The sequence below is a fragment of the Mustela putorius genome, unplaced genomic scaffold (assembly GCF_011764305.1).
Source record: "Mustela putorius furo isolate JIRA1106 unplaced genomic scaffold, ASM1176430v1.1 tig00000129_pilon_pilon_pilon, whole genome shotgun sequence".
NCBI classification, from domain to species: Eukaryota; Metazoa; Chordata; class Mammalia; order Carnivora; family Mustelidae; genus Mustela; species Mustela putorius.
Window position 1 is genome coordinate 7,939,489 of NW_025421290.1, and position 14,510 is coordinate 7,953,998.

The window sequence follows — 14,510 nt, forward strand, 5'->3', positions numbered from 1 at the left end:
TTGTTGCTTTTGGTGTTGTGAGTTCAAGCTCCAGGCTGGGTATAGAGATTACTTAAGGAAACTTAAAAGAATATTAAAAGAAACACTTTTAAGACATACATTCAAATTAACTTTCTCAAATTACCCAGATGTAGTAGCTGAGAAGACAGAAATATTAACTAACCTAATTAACAAGAGAGCCATTCAACTGCTTTTCCTCCACTGCAGGCCTTACAGTGAAATCTCTAGGTCTAGTCCGCTCTACTTTTAGGGGCTCAGGTGCCATTACTGCAACCTGCGCGGGACACCACTGCTTTTCCTAGTCTACTCTTCAGGGCACTGCAAAGTGGGGGTATGGTGTGTGAAATGCCTGCAGACTAGGATACTTCAGCCCCCAGTGAGGAAACAACAGAGAGAAGAGGATGATGACGAATGCTCACACGTCACTATCTGAAGGCTTCGACAGAACATGTGCAGTGTGAGAGTTTCCAAAGGCTGAGGATGCTATTCAATTGAAAGAAGTAAAAGATGCTTACCATTTGCTTCACATATAAAGGGATAGTTCCAGTACATTCTGTAATTATGTTCTATAATACAATAATGATGGATTGGAACACAAACATAATTACTGCTGAAAATAAAGTTATGAACCAATAAAAGGCTTTCACAAAAGCTTGTTTCAAAGTAAAAATAAGGTAAGTTTTAATCCAAAACATTCTGCTTATTCTAAGTTTTGATAATTCCTGGGATCCTAACTGGGTAAAAACTGAATGATCTAATCAGAAGAATCATCATAGCATGTACACAAAATAGAGAATAAAATTTTAATGGTATCAAAAACAGAACTTTTTGGCCAATTTAGTACTTGCTGGAATAAAGTGGCAAAATGTTACTCAGTAACGGACTTAGCTTCTAAATCAAGCTGGAATTACACATACTCTGTATATTACTTGAGTATATACAAGTACATTCCATGATAACATGCAGAGACATGGGAACAAGAAGAGTACTATCAAATCAAGATCACCATCTCTATTGAAGAAATAATGAGTTGAAATCAAAACACCTGTTGAGTAATCCAGAATACCTCACTTTGCCAAGGGGGTTTTAAATGTTGCTCTTTTCAAGAATTCAAATAAACTCCATATGGTTAAATTTAATTTTGTTTTCTCAACATGAAAAATGAGAAGCAGATAATATGGTATGGCTATGGGTATATCTTTTTTTTTTTTTTCCTTCCACTCAGTAGCAAATTAAAGGGTTTGATAGACTTTACTCTTCTCAGGTAAAAAGGGGTCTTCACATTCTAGAGGTTAAGAATGAATCCCTTAAAGCTCCTAGACATCTGAGTGTCACACCACCTACAGCAACATATGCTCAAGTACCTTTAAGATACAGTCATATGAGACAGGAGTTTAATTTTCCTGAGAACTAAATTAGACTTATGAAATAAAACAGGGTATGAAAATGACCTGAGTTCACAGGAATCTCTCAATTCAAAAGAGATTGCTTCAGCTTTGCTAAGATTTCATCAAAAGCCCTCTATAGCAAGCGCATCTTGGAGAGTCACATATTTGGTTATGGAGCCTTGGGATCTTTTTAAGCACTAAGAGGTGCTTTCTGTTGTGCAAATTCAGTGAAGGGTCAGAACAGACAAGAGGACTGATGGTGCTGCAGGAAAACCTACACGTGAGCCTATGGATTCCCCTAGTTTGTAAAGAAAGGAGTAGGTGAGATATGCAACTGATCCAACTTTGCTCCCAGTCTGACAACCATTACTGGGCCGCTAAGAAAATGCCTGTAAGATAAGTGAACACAGCACCTTAAGTGGAACTTTGTAGAAGCCACTGAGAAGTGAGGGTTGGTTGGGGTAGAGATGGTCCCCTCTGAGTAACTCTCCTCTGCTGTGAGAACCGCAGAACATATTTGAAAAGTAGGGTAAAATACTGGCTTCACAGTCTCTTCTCCAAATTATGCATTGCAACTTCTGTGATTATTATTGTTTGCATACTACTAAGAGGTCACATGTGAATTACTAGTCACTGAACAGCATATAAAAGAATATAGTCTAGCCTCAATCTGAGCTCTTCTGTTTGCTCTGTAATCTAATTCAAGGCACTTTAAAATGTTTTGGTGCCTTAGTGTATTAACACGTAACATGAGAAAAACACTCATTTACTTACCGCAAGGAGCTACCACACAGATGACTGAACCTTAAAGCACTTTGAGCTCCTCAGATGAAAAGCACTGTGGAGGCAATCACAGCAGAGGAAAACTCTCCCAGTGCCTTGGAATCCTGATCTGTGTACCTTGTGTCTCAACAGGATTTTCTTAAAATACTTCACATGTAAAATGTGTTAGCGGCACTCCGTCCCTTATATATGTTAACTGTTTGGCACACAGATGTTTATATATTTCAAGTAGTACTCACTATTCCAAAGTTGTTTACTAATTGTCCAATAAAGTTAATGAAATGTAGCCACAATGGGAGTACTCCGTGTCAAATTTAGAAAACTTTTTAGCTTTCACTTAGGTACGTGTGACATAATAGAAAGTTCATTTCTTTCAAAACAACTAGTGTTAATTATGTGAAACCACAAGTTTTTAATGAAAAAAATACTGAAAATATGCCACAGTGTCTATATATTCATCTGAAGAGTACAAAGATGGAGTTTTGAGGGAAAAAGGACTTAATGCTATAGAAAACAAAGGTGGTTCTTAAATTGTTCAAAGGAAACAATTTTGATTTTAAAAATGTCATGTTTGATATATTGAAATAAAGCCGTTAGAGGTAATAAATTATAAATACAGTAGTTCATTGTTTCTTTCTTAGCATTAATTTTTCTAAGCAAGTTAAAGTCAAAACACTTGAAATCTGTTATCCTCTTGTTTCAAAGGAACTGTGGAAATAGAAGCTTTCATGGAAATCTACAACAGTGATAACACCTGTGATCTTTACATAGACTATACTGGATGTTGGCCATTTCAGATTTACAACATATTTTGGTTAATACATTAGATTCAACTCATTAATATGCCTTTATATTTGGGAGAAATTAGATTGTGATTTATAATCTTACCGTTTACCTAAACTCAATTCTAGGTCGTGCTTGATTTTCGGCAGGGGGTTCTGTCAGACTCATAATTAAAATGATGAAAACTGTAAATAATTTCTTTTAGACTGAAAAAATATTTTTGTTTTTTAAATAAAGTGCTTTTAAATTCAAATGTTTCTTGCCCTAAACAAAACTGAAACACACTTAAACCTGAAATCTTCATATCTTGATACACATATTTTAACAGAAAGAAATCAGTTTTGGGCCATAAATGTCCTTCAAGAGTTCAGATTGGATCTAAATTGGGTTTTGCATTATTGTCGTGCTCATGTTTGTACATGAAGGTTAAAAGAAAGAGGGCAACATCCAAGGACGACCAATAGGCAGTATGTGATGTAACAGCAGACCAGTAGCGGCTTTCCACAAGTCCCTCTCTGAGTTCAAAATCAATTCTGTGATCCAATTCCACTAAAAAGAAAATAAAACAAAGGAAGAAGTATTATAATATGTTCTATATAGACTTCACCTAGAGTAGAGAATAAAAATTTAGCTAAAAGAAGTGATTATCTTAATAATTATCTTTTTTTTTCCCCTTTAGTGACTTTCCACTCCAAGCTTATGGGGGGAAAAAACCCCAAAAAACACAACACCCAAAACAGCCTCAATAGCTCAGGATTCTATTTGGTGGAGTCCTTTCTTTAGTATACTCAGGTCAGTATGGAATAATAAAAGAATACAACAAAAAAACTTATTTAGTATCACAGAGTGTATTTGGAGTAAAAAACACTGGCCTCAAATCTTAGACTTCCCATTTACTTTTTATTCCTAATTTGTAAAACAAGGAAAACAGCCCTCCTGCAAAATTGGGGGCCAGGCTTATGTGCCATAATGTCTGTGGGGGTGCCAGGTCACTCAAAGGCTCTTTGCCTGAGGAGGACTGGTCCATCACCTCACTCAGTGGTGACTTTTTGCAGTCCCAGACTCCCCACTTGGCTGCCATCACACTGCCTGGTCCCCATGCAGTCAGCAGGGCCTCACGTGCACCAGGGACATACAAGTGCTCACTAAACGTATGATCAATAAAGAATGCACTGGGTGGCTGGGACAGTTAGATCGGGAGGAACAGTGGTGATCCTTGGGAGGAAGAACTTCATTTTTAACAGGGCTGTCCTCAAACAAATCAGTCAATTCAATGAAGTCTTTTTCTAAAACCCACAGAAAGTTCTTGCAATACTTGTTAGAGAAAAATCAAGGCCATAAGAGAATTACAAAGGATTCATTTAATACGTCCTTAGAGGTAAAACACTTAGAAAAACAACACTTTGATTTAGGAACTCCTTTAAAATTGTCACTGAGCTATATGTTATTTTGAAGGAACGCTCTTAGAAACCAAAAACACTCAAATTGTTGTTCAGAGTGCCAGAAGATGTGGAAAGTAAAAGGTGGCAAAAATAAAGAGAGGCTGGAACAAAAGTTGGGTTTTGCTTTCCACTGAATTTGATAATTGCACATAGAAAATCCTATCACTCAAGAGAATGCTTTGATATGTTTAGCTAATGCTTATTTTAAAATAGGTACTTAAAAATGCATATAGTTGTTACTTTTCTATTCAACTATGCTTTTCTGACAAGGAAAGTCCATGGATCTATCTGTTTTCAGACAAGATTACCCTTAAGCAGTATAAATACCAATTAGATTATAAAACACTTGTAAAATATATTGACACACGGGGTGCCTGGGTGGCCCAGTGGGTTAAAGCCTCTGCCTTCTGCTCAGGTTACGATCCCACGGTCCAGGGATCGAGCCCCACATGAAGCCCCACATCGGGCTCTCTGCTCAGCAGGGAGCCTGTTTCCTCCTCTCTCTCTGCCTGCCTCTCTGCCTACTTGTGATCTCTGTCCAGTAAGTAAATAAAATCTTTAAAAATATATATATATTGACACAGGCCTTTTACAATTTTTTTAAACTGCCATTTTTCTCATTTAAGTTACAATAAGCTAATCACAATACATCAGAAATAGCTGAAATCTATATGTGGAACTGTGGGGTAGTAATGTCTGAATCTTTTGGCTTTTGTATTCCATGGGACATTTGAACTTGATTTGTAGCCACATTCTAGCACAACAGATAGGAAGATGAAAAAAGAAGGAAACGAATTCTCAAGCATGATGAAGAGAAGTCATACTGGAGTTAGTCTTAGTCATAAAGAGAAGAGGAGAAACAAGAGGAAAAACAGAAGAGATGAGAAAAATACACATTAATATTGGCGAGGACCACCAAGTTATAATTTCTACTTTAAAATGCCACTGTTGAATATCTTCCTAGTCTAAGAGTCTTAAGTTGAATTGTTATTTTAGAATCAAAGAAAGGGAAATTTTTTCTGTTATAGCAAGTATTACTTGGCTTTGATTTCGTGTCCCTGACATTTATTCTTAAATGCTTTACATTCGTGAAACACTGCCTTTCATTTCACTCAAATGCTGTATTTAATTATCACCTGTTATAGCCTTTGCCATTCTTATCACCTACAGGGACTCTATCTCCCTTGCTATTTATCTGTAGGCTGTCTTCATCAAAATGGGAATAAGGTAGCCGGCCTCTACCTGATGAATTGGTTTTAGTCTCTCATTTTCCTTAAAAGGTTTACAACAGGCAGTCAGGCTGCTAGTGCAACTGACTTCACATATGTTGGTTCTGCAGGTGGAGAGATGGCGGTTAGGTGGGCCCAGGTCTCATCTTTCCCTCCCTTTTATGCAGATCTCAAATTTCCAAGGGAGTAAGGGTCTAGATGGCAGTACCATTCTTCATGTGCTGCGAGATGTAGTCTTGGCCAAAGCAGGCCCAAATCTCTAAGGGACTGCCTTGGATCTACTTTCTCATGATTAGCGTATCAAAAATGGGTGGCACAACACAGCTTGTAGTTTTTCCTAGTTTCTCTCACCGAATTAGGTCAAAGAGAAAGGAAAACATAAAATCATTACTTTGTCCTTTCTTCTCTCTTTTGAGTGCCTAAGGACTAGAATACCTTGATCCACACAGAAAAGACAGATCCTGAAAAACTGAAGAGAAGTAAAACTGAGAAAAAGACTGTTAAATTTTAACAATCCTTAGCAGTTTGCTTCTACTTCTTGAAAATGTGGATTCTTTTCTTTTCTGGGGAGTCTTGCATACAGCCCTGTTTCTCTTCCTTTCCCCTAAAGTGAATGTCTGCAGTTCATGAAGTATGGAAGTAAAGTGTCATCAGTACTGTCTTTTCATCAGAGAACTCTCTGCACAAGGGTCCACATGGATGTAGAATTAAAAAAAAATATGTGTGAACAGAAAGGGAGCATCTTAGTATTAAAATGTGTACTAACTCGACAGGTTTCTACTGTTTTTTATTTTTTATTTTTTTAAAAGATTTTATTTATTTATTTGACAGACAGAGATCACAGAGAAGCAGGCGGAGAGAGAGGAGGAAACAGTCTCCCTGCTGAGCAGAGAGCCTGACGTGGGGCTTGATAATAGGACGCTGGGATCACAGCCTGAGCCGAACGCAGAGGCTTTAAGCCACTGAGCTACCCAGGTGCCCCCAGGTTTCTACTGTTTTAATGGAAACATCTTAACTTCCCTGGAGAGAATTTTTCAAAAACTTACCAGTTACCTTGGGGCACCTGGGTGACTTAAAGTGTCCAACTCTTGGTTTCAGCTCAGGTCTTCATTTCAGGGTCATGAGATTGAGCCCTAAATCAGCCCCTGCACTCAGCAGGGAGTTGGCTTGGGATCTTCCTCTTCCTCTCCCCTCCCCCTCACTCTCTCTCTCAAATAAATAAATCTTAAAAAAAGTTATCTTATTTGTAAGTAGTAATTATGGTCATAACTGCATGATTTTTGGTTAAAGGCAGACACCAAGAAAAATAGTAGTAAAGGAAACTGTGTTTTCAAATGACTGGCAGATTCTTTCATAAAAAAGATTATGCTGAGTTCTTGTTGGTAAATTATGCCTTCTTATTTTTGTGCTGCTTCAGCGCAGCTATACATTTCATGTGGTTAGGTGTTTTGGACATTCAAGGAATATTTACATTTTGAGAACTGTTATAATTTCAAATATACTTAAGAATATTCTCCAACTGTCCTTTATTTGAAAAACAAAAACAAAAACACTCTAAAATGAGCTTTATAGGGGCCCCCTGGGTGGCTCAGTGGGTTAAGTCTCTACCTTTGGCTCAGGTCATGATCTCAGGGTCCTGGAAACGAGCCCCGAGCCCTGGGCTCTCGGCTCAGCAGGGAGCCTGCTTCCCTCCCTCTCTCTGTGCCTCTCAGCCTACTTGTGATCTGTCAAATAAATAAATAAAATCTTTTAAAAAAAATGAGCTTTATAATTAGTTTTCATATCTGCCAAAATAATTTCCCAACACTAATCTATCCTGAAAAATACTCAAAATACCTCATATTTGATAAAGATGGGCTTTACTGGTAAATATATGCTCTATGGGTAAAGTTTGAATACAAAAAACTCCAGGAGATGGCCAGATTTGTTGGATCCCTTTACAATCCTTTTTTTTTTTTTTTTAAAAAGATTTATTTATTTGACAGAGATATCACAAGTAGGGAGAGAGGCAGGCAGAAAGAGAGAGGGAAGCAGGATCCCAGCTGAGCAGAGAGCCTGATGCGGGGCTTGATCCCACGACCCTGAGATCATGACCTGAGCTGAAGACAGAGGCTTTAACCCACTGAGCCACCCAGGCACCCCTACAATCTGGTTTAAGAAACTTTTCCATGGGACGCCTGGGTGGCTCAGTTGGTTGGACGACTGCCTTCCGCTCAGGTCATGATCCTGGAGTCCCGGGATCGAGTCCCGCATCGGGCTCCCAGCTCCATGGGGAGTCTGCTTCTCTCTCTGACCTTCTCCTCGTTCATGCTCTCTCTCACTGTCTCTCTCTCAAGTAAATAAATAAAATCTTTAAAAAAAAAAAAAAAAAAAAGAAACTTTTCCAATAGTATTTAGAACTCTTTCCTTCCCCTCAACTCTCTTCTGGTTCTCGCTATACCCTGTGCTTTGCTTATGTGGTTTCTCCTCCTAAAACATCTTTTCACCTCTGTATGTCCAAATCCTACTACCACAGAGCCATAAAAGGTGAAGGCATTTTCTCTTTCCCTAGAACTGACAGAATCTTTACCTGTATCTTTGTTATGTGGCTCACCATAGTCTACCATATACTATAATTATTCATGTAGTTATCTACCTTCCTACTAGAATAAATATTCTCTAGGAAATATTTAATTTCCACACCAGCATTTAACATCTTTGTGGGCAGTACTGAAGTCTGTTTCATTTTGGTATCTTTCCTAGTGTCGAGCTTGGTACCTTGGCTCATGGCAAACCTTTAACAAGCAATTGTTAAATGAAAAAAAGCAGAGGAAAAGAAATAGAAGCCATACACATATTACCATTTGAAACAGTTTGGTGTAGTTATGATTAGTGGTCTAGTTGCCTAAGATGGAGGGGATGGCTTTAAGATCGTAGATATAAGGGTTACTTGAATGCAGGATAAATGAATGGATTAATATTCCTTCATCTGATTAAATATGCAAAAAACACAAGTTAAATAATTTCTTCATGGATTTGACTATTTACATGAGCAGGGGCAAGAGAGAGCACTTATATAAGATCATTCCTTGAGGGAAATTCACGAAATTACATCAACACAAACTGTTGCTAGGGAATAAAAAAACCCCAAATCAGTCTGTTATATTAAAATACTGTTTTGGAATTTTTATCAAGAAAGAGGGTTTGTTTTTTTTTTCTCTTTGAAAATAGAAAAAAAGAAAAAGGATAGGATATTAGCAATTAAATAGAGAAGTTGTAAAATTAGATGTGGTTAAAAATCAAAGGAAAAACCTCCAACATATTTTCTGTTAAAATCAAATCCAATATTAAAAAAAAAAAAAAAGAAGAAGTAAAAGAAAAAGGAAAGAGAGAGCAGCTGTGTAAAAAGAAATGAAAGTTAACGATAAAAGTGATTTTAAACTAAGATTAATCCTTAGTGATACATTTAGAATTGGCTGTAAATTAAGAGACTGAAAATATCTCCTACATTATAAAATACTAATTTTTAAAAGCAACCCTACCCCTCTTAAAGAAGATTAAGTATTTGTGTTGAAACCACATACCAGCAGCTCTGGCACACCTCCAGCCCTAAGGCGTGATGTTACTGACACCTGAAATAACTGGGAATGATTATATTTCTTATACTATGAAACTTTTTTATATCTAAATGTCTTACATGAAAAGAACAGTGAACCTCTTTGGAGCCTTTAGGACAATAAAGAAGGAAAATGGCCTAATGCTTTTTCTTCCCTCTTTGTAAGTTTCCTTCTTTGTAGAAACATACAGAGTATCATTTTAGCACATTAAGTGGCTAATCAACACTTTGGTTTCAGGATACTGCTACTTAAAAATAGAAAGTACATATAAAATAGTCTACAATGGTGACATTCAAGCTGATCTCATAGAAGAACTGATGCACAGTATTCTGAATGCTATTCCTGACATATACCATACCGAGGGTATTATCTTTATTCTGCATTACATTTTCCGGAAAAAGAAGTTGTGGGAGATTAAAGAACGATTCCTGAAGTCTGAAATCTGTGAAAAAAAAAACACAAGATGCTGTAAAGTGTTGGCTGACGGTTACAGAGGGCCTTCAGTGATGTAGTGGCCAAAAGTTAGAATACTATTCCCAAATATGCTGATTAAAGCTAGCATACATAAAGAAGTACACACTTTGGTTTTTATGAAGAGCTCTTTCATGGAAAATGTAAGTGTAATTAACTTGGAAATACAATGTCATAATCTGTTAACACCCAGATATCCCCCAAATGTATAGCTCATATAAGTTCTAATGTAGAGGCAAAACGTGCTAAAAGAAACTTTTCTTCATAAGATGTTAAAAACACAGGGGAGTACAAGAAATGGAATCATAAAACCACTGTATATAAACCTGGAATTTTCAAAAGAAATGAAGAATAACTATCATAGATGCTTCAACTTGATGACAATAAAGTGGTTTCAACAGACAACAACACATACTCTTCAAAGACAGAAACCCTGATTGATTCATGAATTCAGTCTGTGTCCATCTTACCCTCATAAAGCAAGAGAATCAAAGAGTCCATAGCTTCAGAATAAAGGTTATCAAGAACTGAGGCAATCAATGTAAGCAGAAAGAAGGAAGGAAGCCAGAATCACCTAATCACAATGACCAAATTCCAGAAAGAAGATTTAAGGAAGAAAGGCTTTATGATTTGCAAGATAGAGCAAGTATGACATAAGGAATGTCGAAATCAGGATTATATAGAAAAGTGCATTATTGAAGCGAGTCTAAGAATTAGTAGGGCAAATCTTGGGAATTTGGTTTAAAAGGTGGAATTCTCTAATAGTTTAATTACATAGATGTCTAGAGATAAATATATGCTAACTAAGAGTCATGATTAGGTCAAATTTGGTGCAGTCTACAGTCCACAAGGAATTTACCAATAGGACCAACGAAGAATTTATATGCAAGAATAACAGAAAGTGTATTGTTATTAAAATATAATGATGCAATATACCTAAGCATCTCTCTAACTGTTGTCCTGAAAGAAGAAACAGGTTTCTCTATCATTGAAATTATCATTCTCTCTCATGAAATTACTATGTTAAATAGTAAAAAGACCTAAAAAACAGCTTTTTTCCCTCAGATTCTATAGATTCTTTCTTTATGTCTTCGTTACCCTTTCTCGGGGCATTAACATTACAAGGAATTGTAACTTTATACCTGCCATCTTACCCAATTCTTTGAAAGTATTTTTCCTCAGAAGTTTAGAGTTTTGACCTCTGCATGTTACAATATAATTGTGTTTTTTTATAGTCACATTCCTGATATTAAATAGAAGTGAAATCTTAAATCACCAATAGTATAGGAACTTATGTAAGAAACTAAAAAAATGAAGTCTGTACAAATATCAAAGTCTAAAATGAATTCTCTATGCACTGTTCAAAAGGCTTACAATTTTCAGTATTCAGAGTATGACATAAATAGGATTAAGGTTAAAAAAATGCTACTGGTCCAAATTGGAATGTCCAACTTGGGGATGTCCAGGGTAATTCCTTTTGTAGTAGGGATGACTGTGGAGAAAGATCCAGCCTCTAGGACTGCCACGCCTGAGATTGCTTTTTAAGCACATTTTATGGATGACAATGGATTCTGGTCATTTGAAAATTTAGAGAGCAGACACAGCAAGAAAATAAGGTTACAAGTATCTGAAATAAAATCTGTTTAAACATTTATTGAGAAAGGAAGGAAAGTTTTCTGCTTGCTATATAGTCAAAAAAAGCAGCCAGTTTGAGAATCCACATTTGCTTATGTGAATTAATAGAAACATAGGACTCATTAGTCTTATTTTAATGGACACTTAAAAATAAGGTTCAAATTTAGATGCTTGGAATTAAATATATGCTAAATGTATAAGAGTTTCACAACTATTCAAGATTTTAAACCTTAGAAATCTACTGGAAAAAATTAAATAAGTCCAGCTTAACATTCATTCCCTCACTTCTTGAATATCTACTTCTGTTAGGTAGCTGAAAAAGGACTGAAAGCCATACAGTGGATCCAATACAATACTGTAAGCTTGAAAGTCTTATAATTTGGTTGGATGAAGGGGACTGTGGAATTAGCAGCAAGGATGGGTTTGGCATAGTAGCTTTTAAAAAGTATCAAAAATATACACAGCATAGGTTTGAAGCACTTACATGAATTTTTAAGGTCATATTTAAAAAAATCTACTTTATAAAAATCAGGGGGTACTCATTTCAAAGAAATCTGTTATATACCAGGCCCTGATTATTAGTTCTTAATTAATTAATAATTAATTCACCAATGCAGAGAGTAAAACTGCATTTACCTGGGAATTATATTTAAAAATATAATCAAAGTATTTTTTCTTTAAAAGCAAACTTATGCTTTAGATTTTAGAGTTGACTGCTCCTGTCAGTGTCTTAATCCTCTCTGCCCTCAAGTTGTAAGAGATAATGGCATAAACATAAGGAAAAACGAGTATGAACTAACATGCAGAATCCAGAAAGCCAGAACTGCTGTGTGGAAGGGTTTGCGTTGCTACAGTAGTTGTGGGGAGCGAGGCAACTGGCTTCTTCTCATCTTCTATTGAGTCTTTTGATGCCTCAGACGCCTGTGATGTAGATGAACGTCCAAATCTTGAAAACAACATTCCTCCAAGGCCCTTTCCAATGCTAGCGGCCCCTGCATTTCACAAAACAGGGCAGTCAGTCTGCTGAATTATACCACATACCAAGCTAAAGAACACCAGCCATAGTTACAGCCAACTGGCAGAGGAACCAAGCCCTACTCATATTTTTCCAGGGTGGGAACATAGGAAAACTGCAATTCATATTGTTGGTTTCTAAGTAAAAATGGTGTTGAATAGAATGAGAGTTGTACAAACGGTAGGAATAGAGCTTACCAAAAAAGGGATAAAGATTCTATTTTATTCAAGTGTTCATTGTTTATTAAAGTGTGTTAAGATTAAAAACTTTAATAACAGAACCATGGCATCAACATGGGTCTATATTTACTACTGATATGCTTTATTACGGAAATTAAGTGAATATTTTACAAAAAGCTATCATAAATAATCTGTATGACAGTGAAATATCAATGAAAAGCCTATTTATAGTGCCATCTTGTGGCATTTTATATTAAGAAAACCCAGAACCAATGGACTGATTCAAGTGGCACATAATTGAGCTCCAGCTCTACACCAACAAACACTGTGGCTGGTGATCATGTAAAGAGAAATTAAATAACCTGTTTTGCTCCCAGGATGGATGCGGTTTGAGAGACACGAATCAGAGAATGGGTTGGCAGGGGCACCCTTAGAACTCACATATTCCCTCATTTTACAGATGAAGCAGACTATTAAAAATGATGTGACTTGGGGAGCCTGGGTGGCTCAGTGGGTTAAAGCCTCTGACTTTGGCTCAGGTCATGATCTCAGGGTCCTGGGATCAAGCCCCACATCGGGCTCACTGCTTGGCAGAGAGCCTGCTTCCTCCTCTCTCTTTCTGCCTGCCTCTCTGCCTACTTGTGAACTCTGTCAAATAAATAAATAAAATCTTAAAAAAAAAATGATGTGACTTGGGCGTCTGGGTGGCTCAGTTGGTTAAGCAATTGTCTTCAGCTCAGGTCGTGATCCTGGAGGACTGGGATTCAGTCACCCATTGGGCTTCCAGCTCCGTGGGGAGTCTGCTTCTCCCTCTGAACCTCTCCTCTCTCATGCTCTATCACTGTCTCTCTCTCAAATAAATAAATAAAATCTCTAAAAAAATAAAAAATAAAAAAAATAATGTGACTTATCCAAGATCTCACAGTAGGTGGCAGGGCCAAGATTAAAATGAGGGCCTTGATTCCCAGACCTTCTCTTGTTTCTCCAACTACCTCATAGTCTAAATTATAAGATCTGATTTAATTAAAGAAGCTTTAGGGCTTTTGGCTCACAATATGAACAGTGAGAGGGTAGTTCTTTCTAAACACAGGGATTAAATATTGGATGTTTTATAATACATAGAATATCTTTAAGAACTCCAAATTTAATGCCTATCTAAGAAAGCACTTATATTTACTAATAAGAAATACTTATGAGATATTACCTAATATACTTGCTTTGCCTATATTTGTTATAGATTCCCCATAGTGCCGGCGGGACAAGACTGGTGAGGTCACAGGGCTTGGTACTGTTGAAACGCCTTCATTCTCTGAAATTGAGGTAGGTTCTTTTGCTGGATGGAGAAAGCTTGGCTTCATATATTCATAAGGTAGAGGATTGGAAGTATTATACCAATGGATCTGAACAGGTGAAATGTTGCTGTAGTGTTTCAGTATTAATGGTTCTAATCTATAAGCCTTGAATTTAAAAAAATTCAAAGAAACACAACATTAAGGCACAATGTTTGGATTTTACTAAACTGTTTTTCTTCTATTGCATGCTCAGCAGACCTTAGGGAATTAAAATAAAAAACCCTGGTATTTCTAACATGCATTCCTATTTTTTACTGTTAATAATATGTAATTGGTCTAATTATATATCTTTAATGATGAGATTATTAAAAAACCAATTAGCACCGGTCTAAGCTAACAGTGCCCATTAATTTGTTTTTTAGAGAAACAGATTCATTTCATGATGTTCTGATATCATCTAACAATTAGATTTATTACCTCACCAACAAAGCTGAAGCAGTAAACTAGAACACAATAAATAGGTCAATCTATAATATAATCTTACAATCTATATATATATATATATTTATATTTACCTATAATATGTGTCTATAAATCTATAAATATAATTTATAATATAATCTTAGGAGCTCTTAGTAAGCTCTAAATTTGCAAACAGATTAACATAATAACACAAAGTAGATGCTGATACAAGACC

The 14,510-nt window shown here is 36.4% G+C and overlaps 1 protein-coding gene across 4 annotated transcripts in view; it reads right to left on the bottom strand.

Annotated features, from left to right (window-relative positions):
* Nucleotides 1-789: 789 nt before the first annotated feature.
* DDHD1 (DDHD domain containing 1) overlaps nucleotides 790-14,510 on the bottom strand; it is an 83,225-nt gene continuing 69,504 nt past the window's right edge. For 2 of the 4 annotated variants that reach the window (XM_004739314.3, XM_045069532.1), the window contains 4 exons: nucleotides 13,726-13,978; nucleotides 12,128-12,319; nucleotides 9,580-9,663; nucleotides 790-3,503 (listed from right to left, as the gene is read on the bottom strand). In XM_004739314.3, the coding sequence (XP_004739371.2) occupies nucleotides 3,322-3,503; nucleotides 9,580-9,663; nucleotides 12,128-12,319; nucleotides 13,726-13,978 (711 nt within the window). In that variant the 3' untranslated portion in view covers nucleotides 790-3,321. The remainder of the gene's footprint in view (nucleotides 3,504-9,579; nucleotides 9,664-12,127; nucleotides 12,320-13,725; nucleotides 13,979-14,510) is intronic. The other 2 variants (XM_045069527.1, XM_045069537.1) reach the window with 1 other exon arrangement.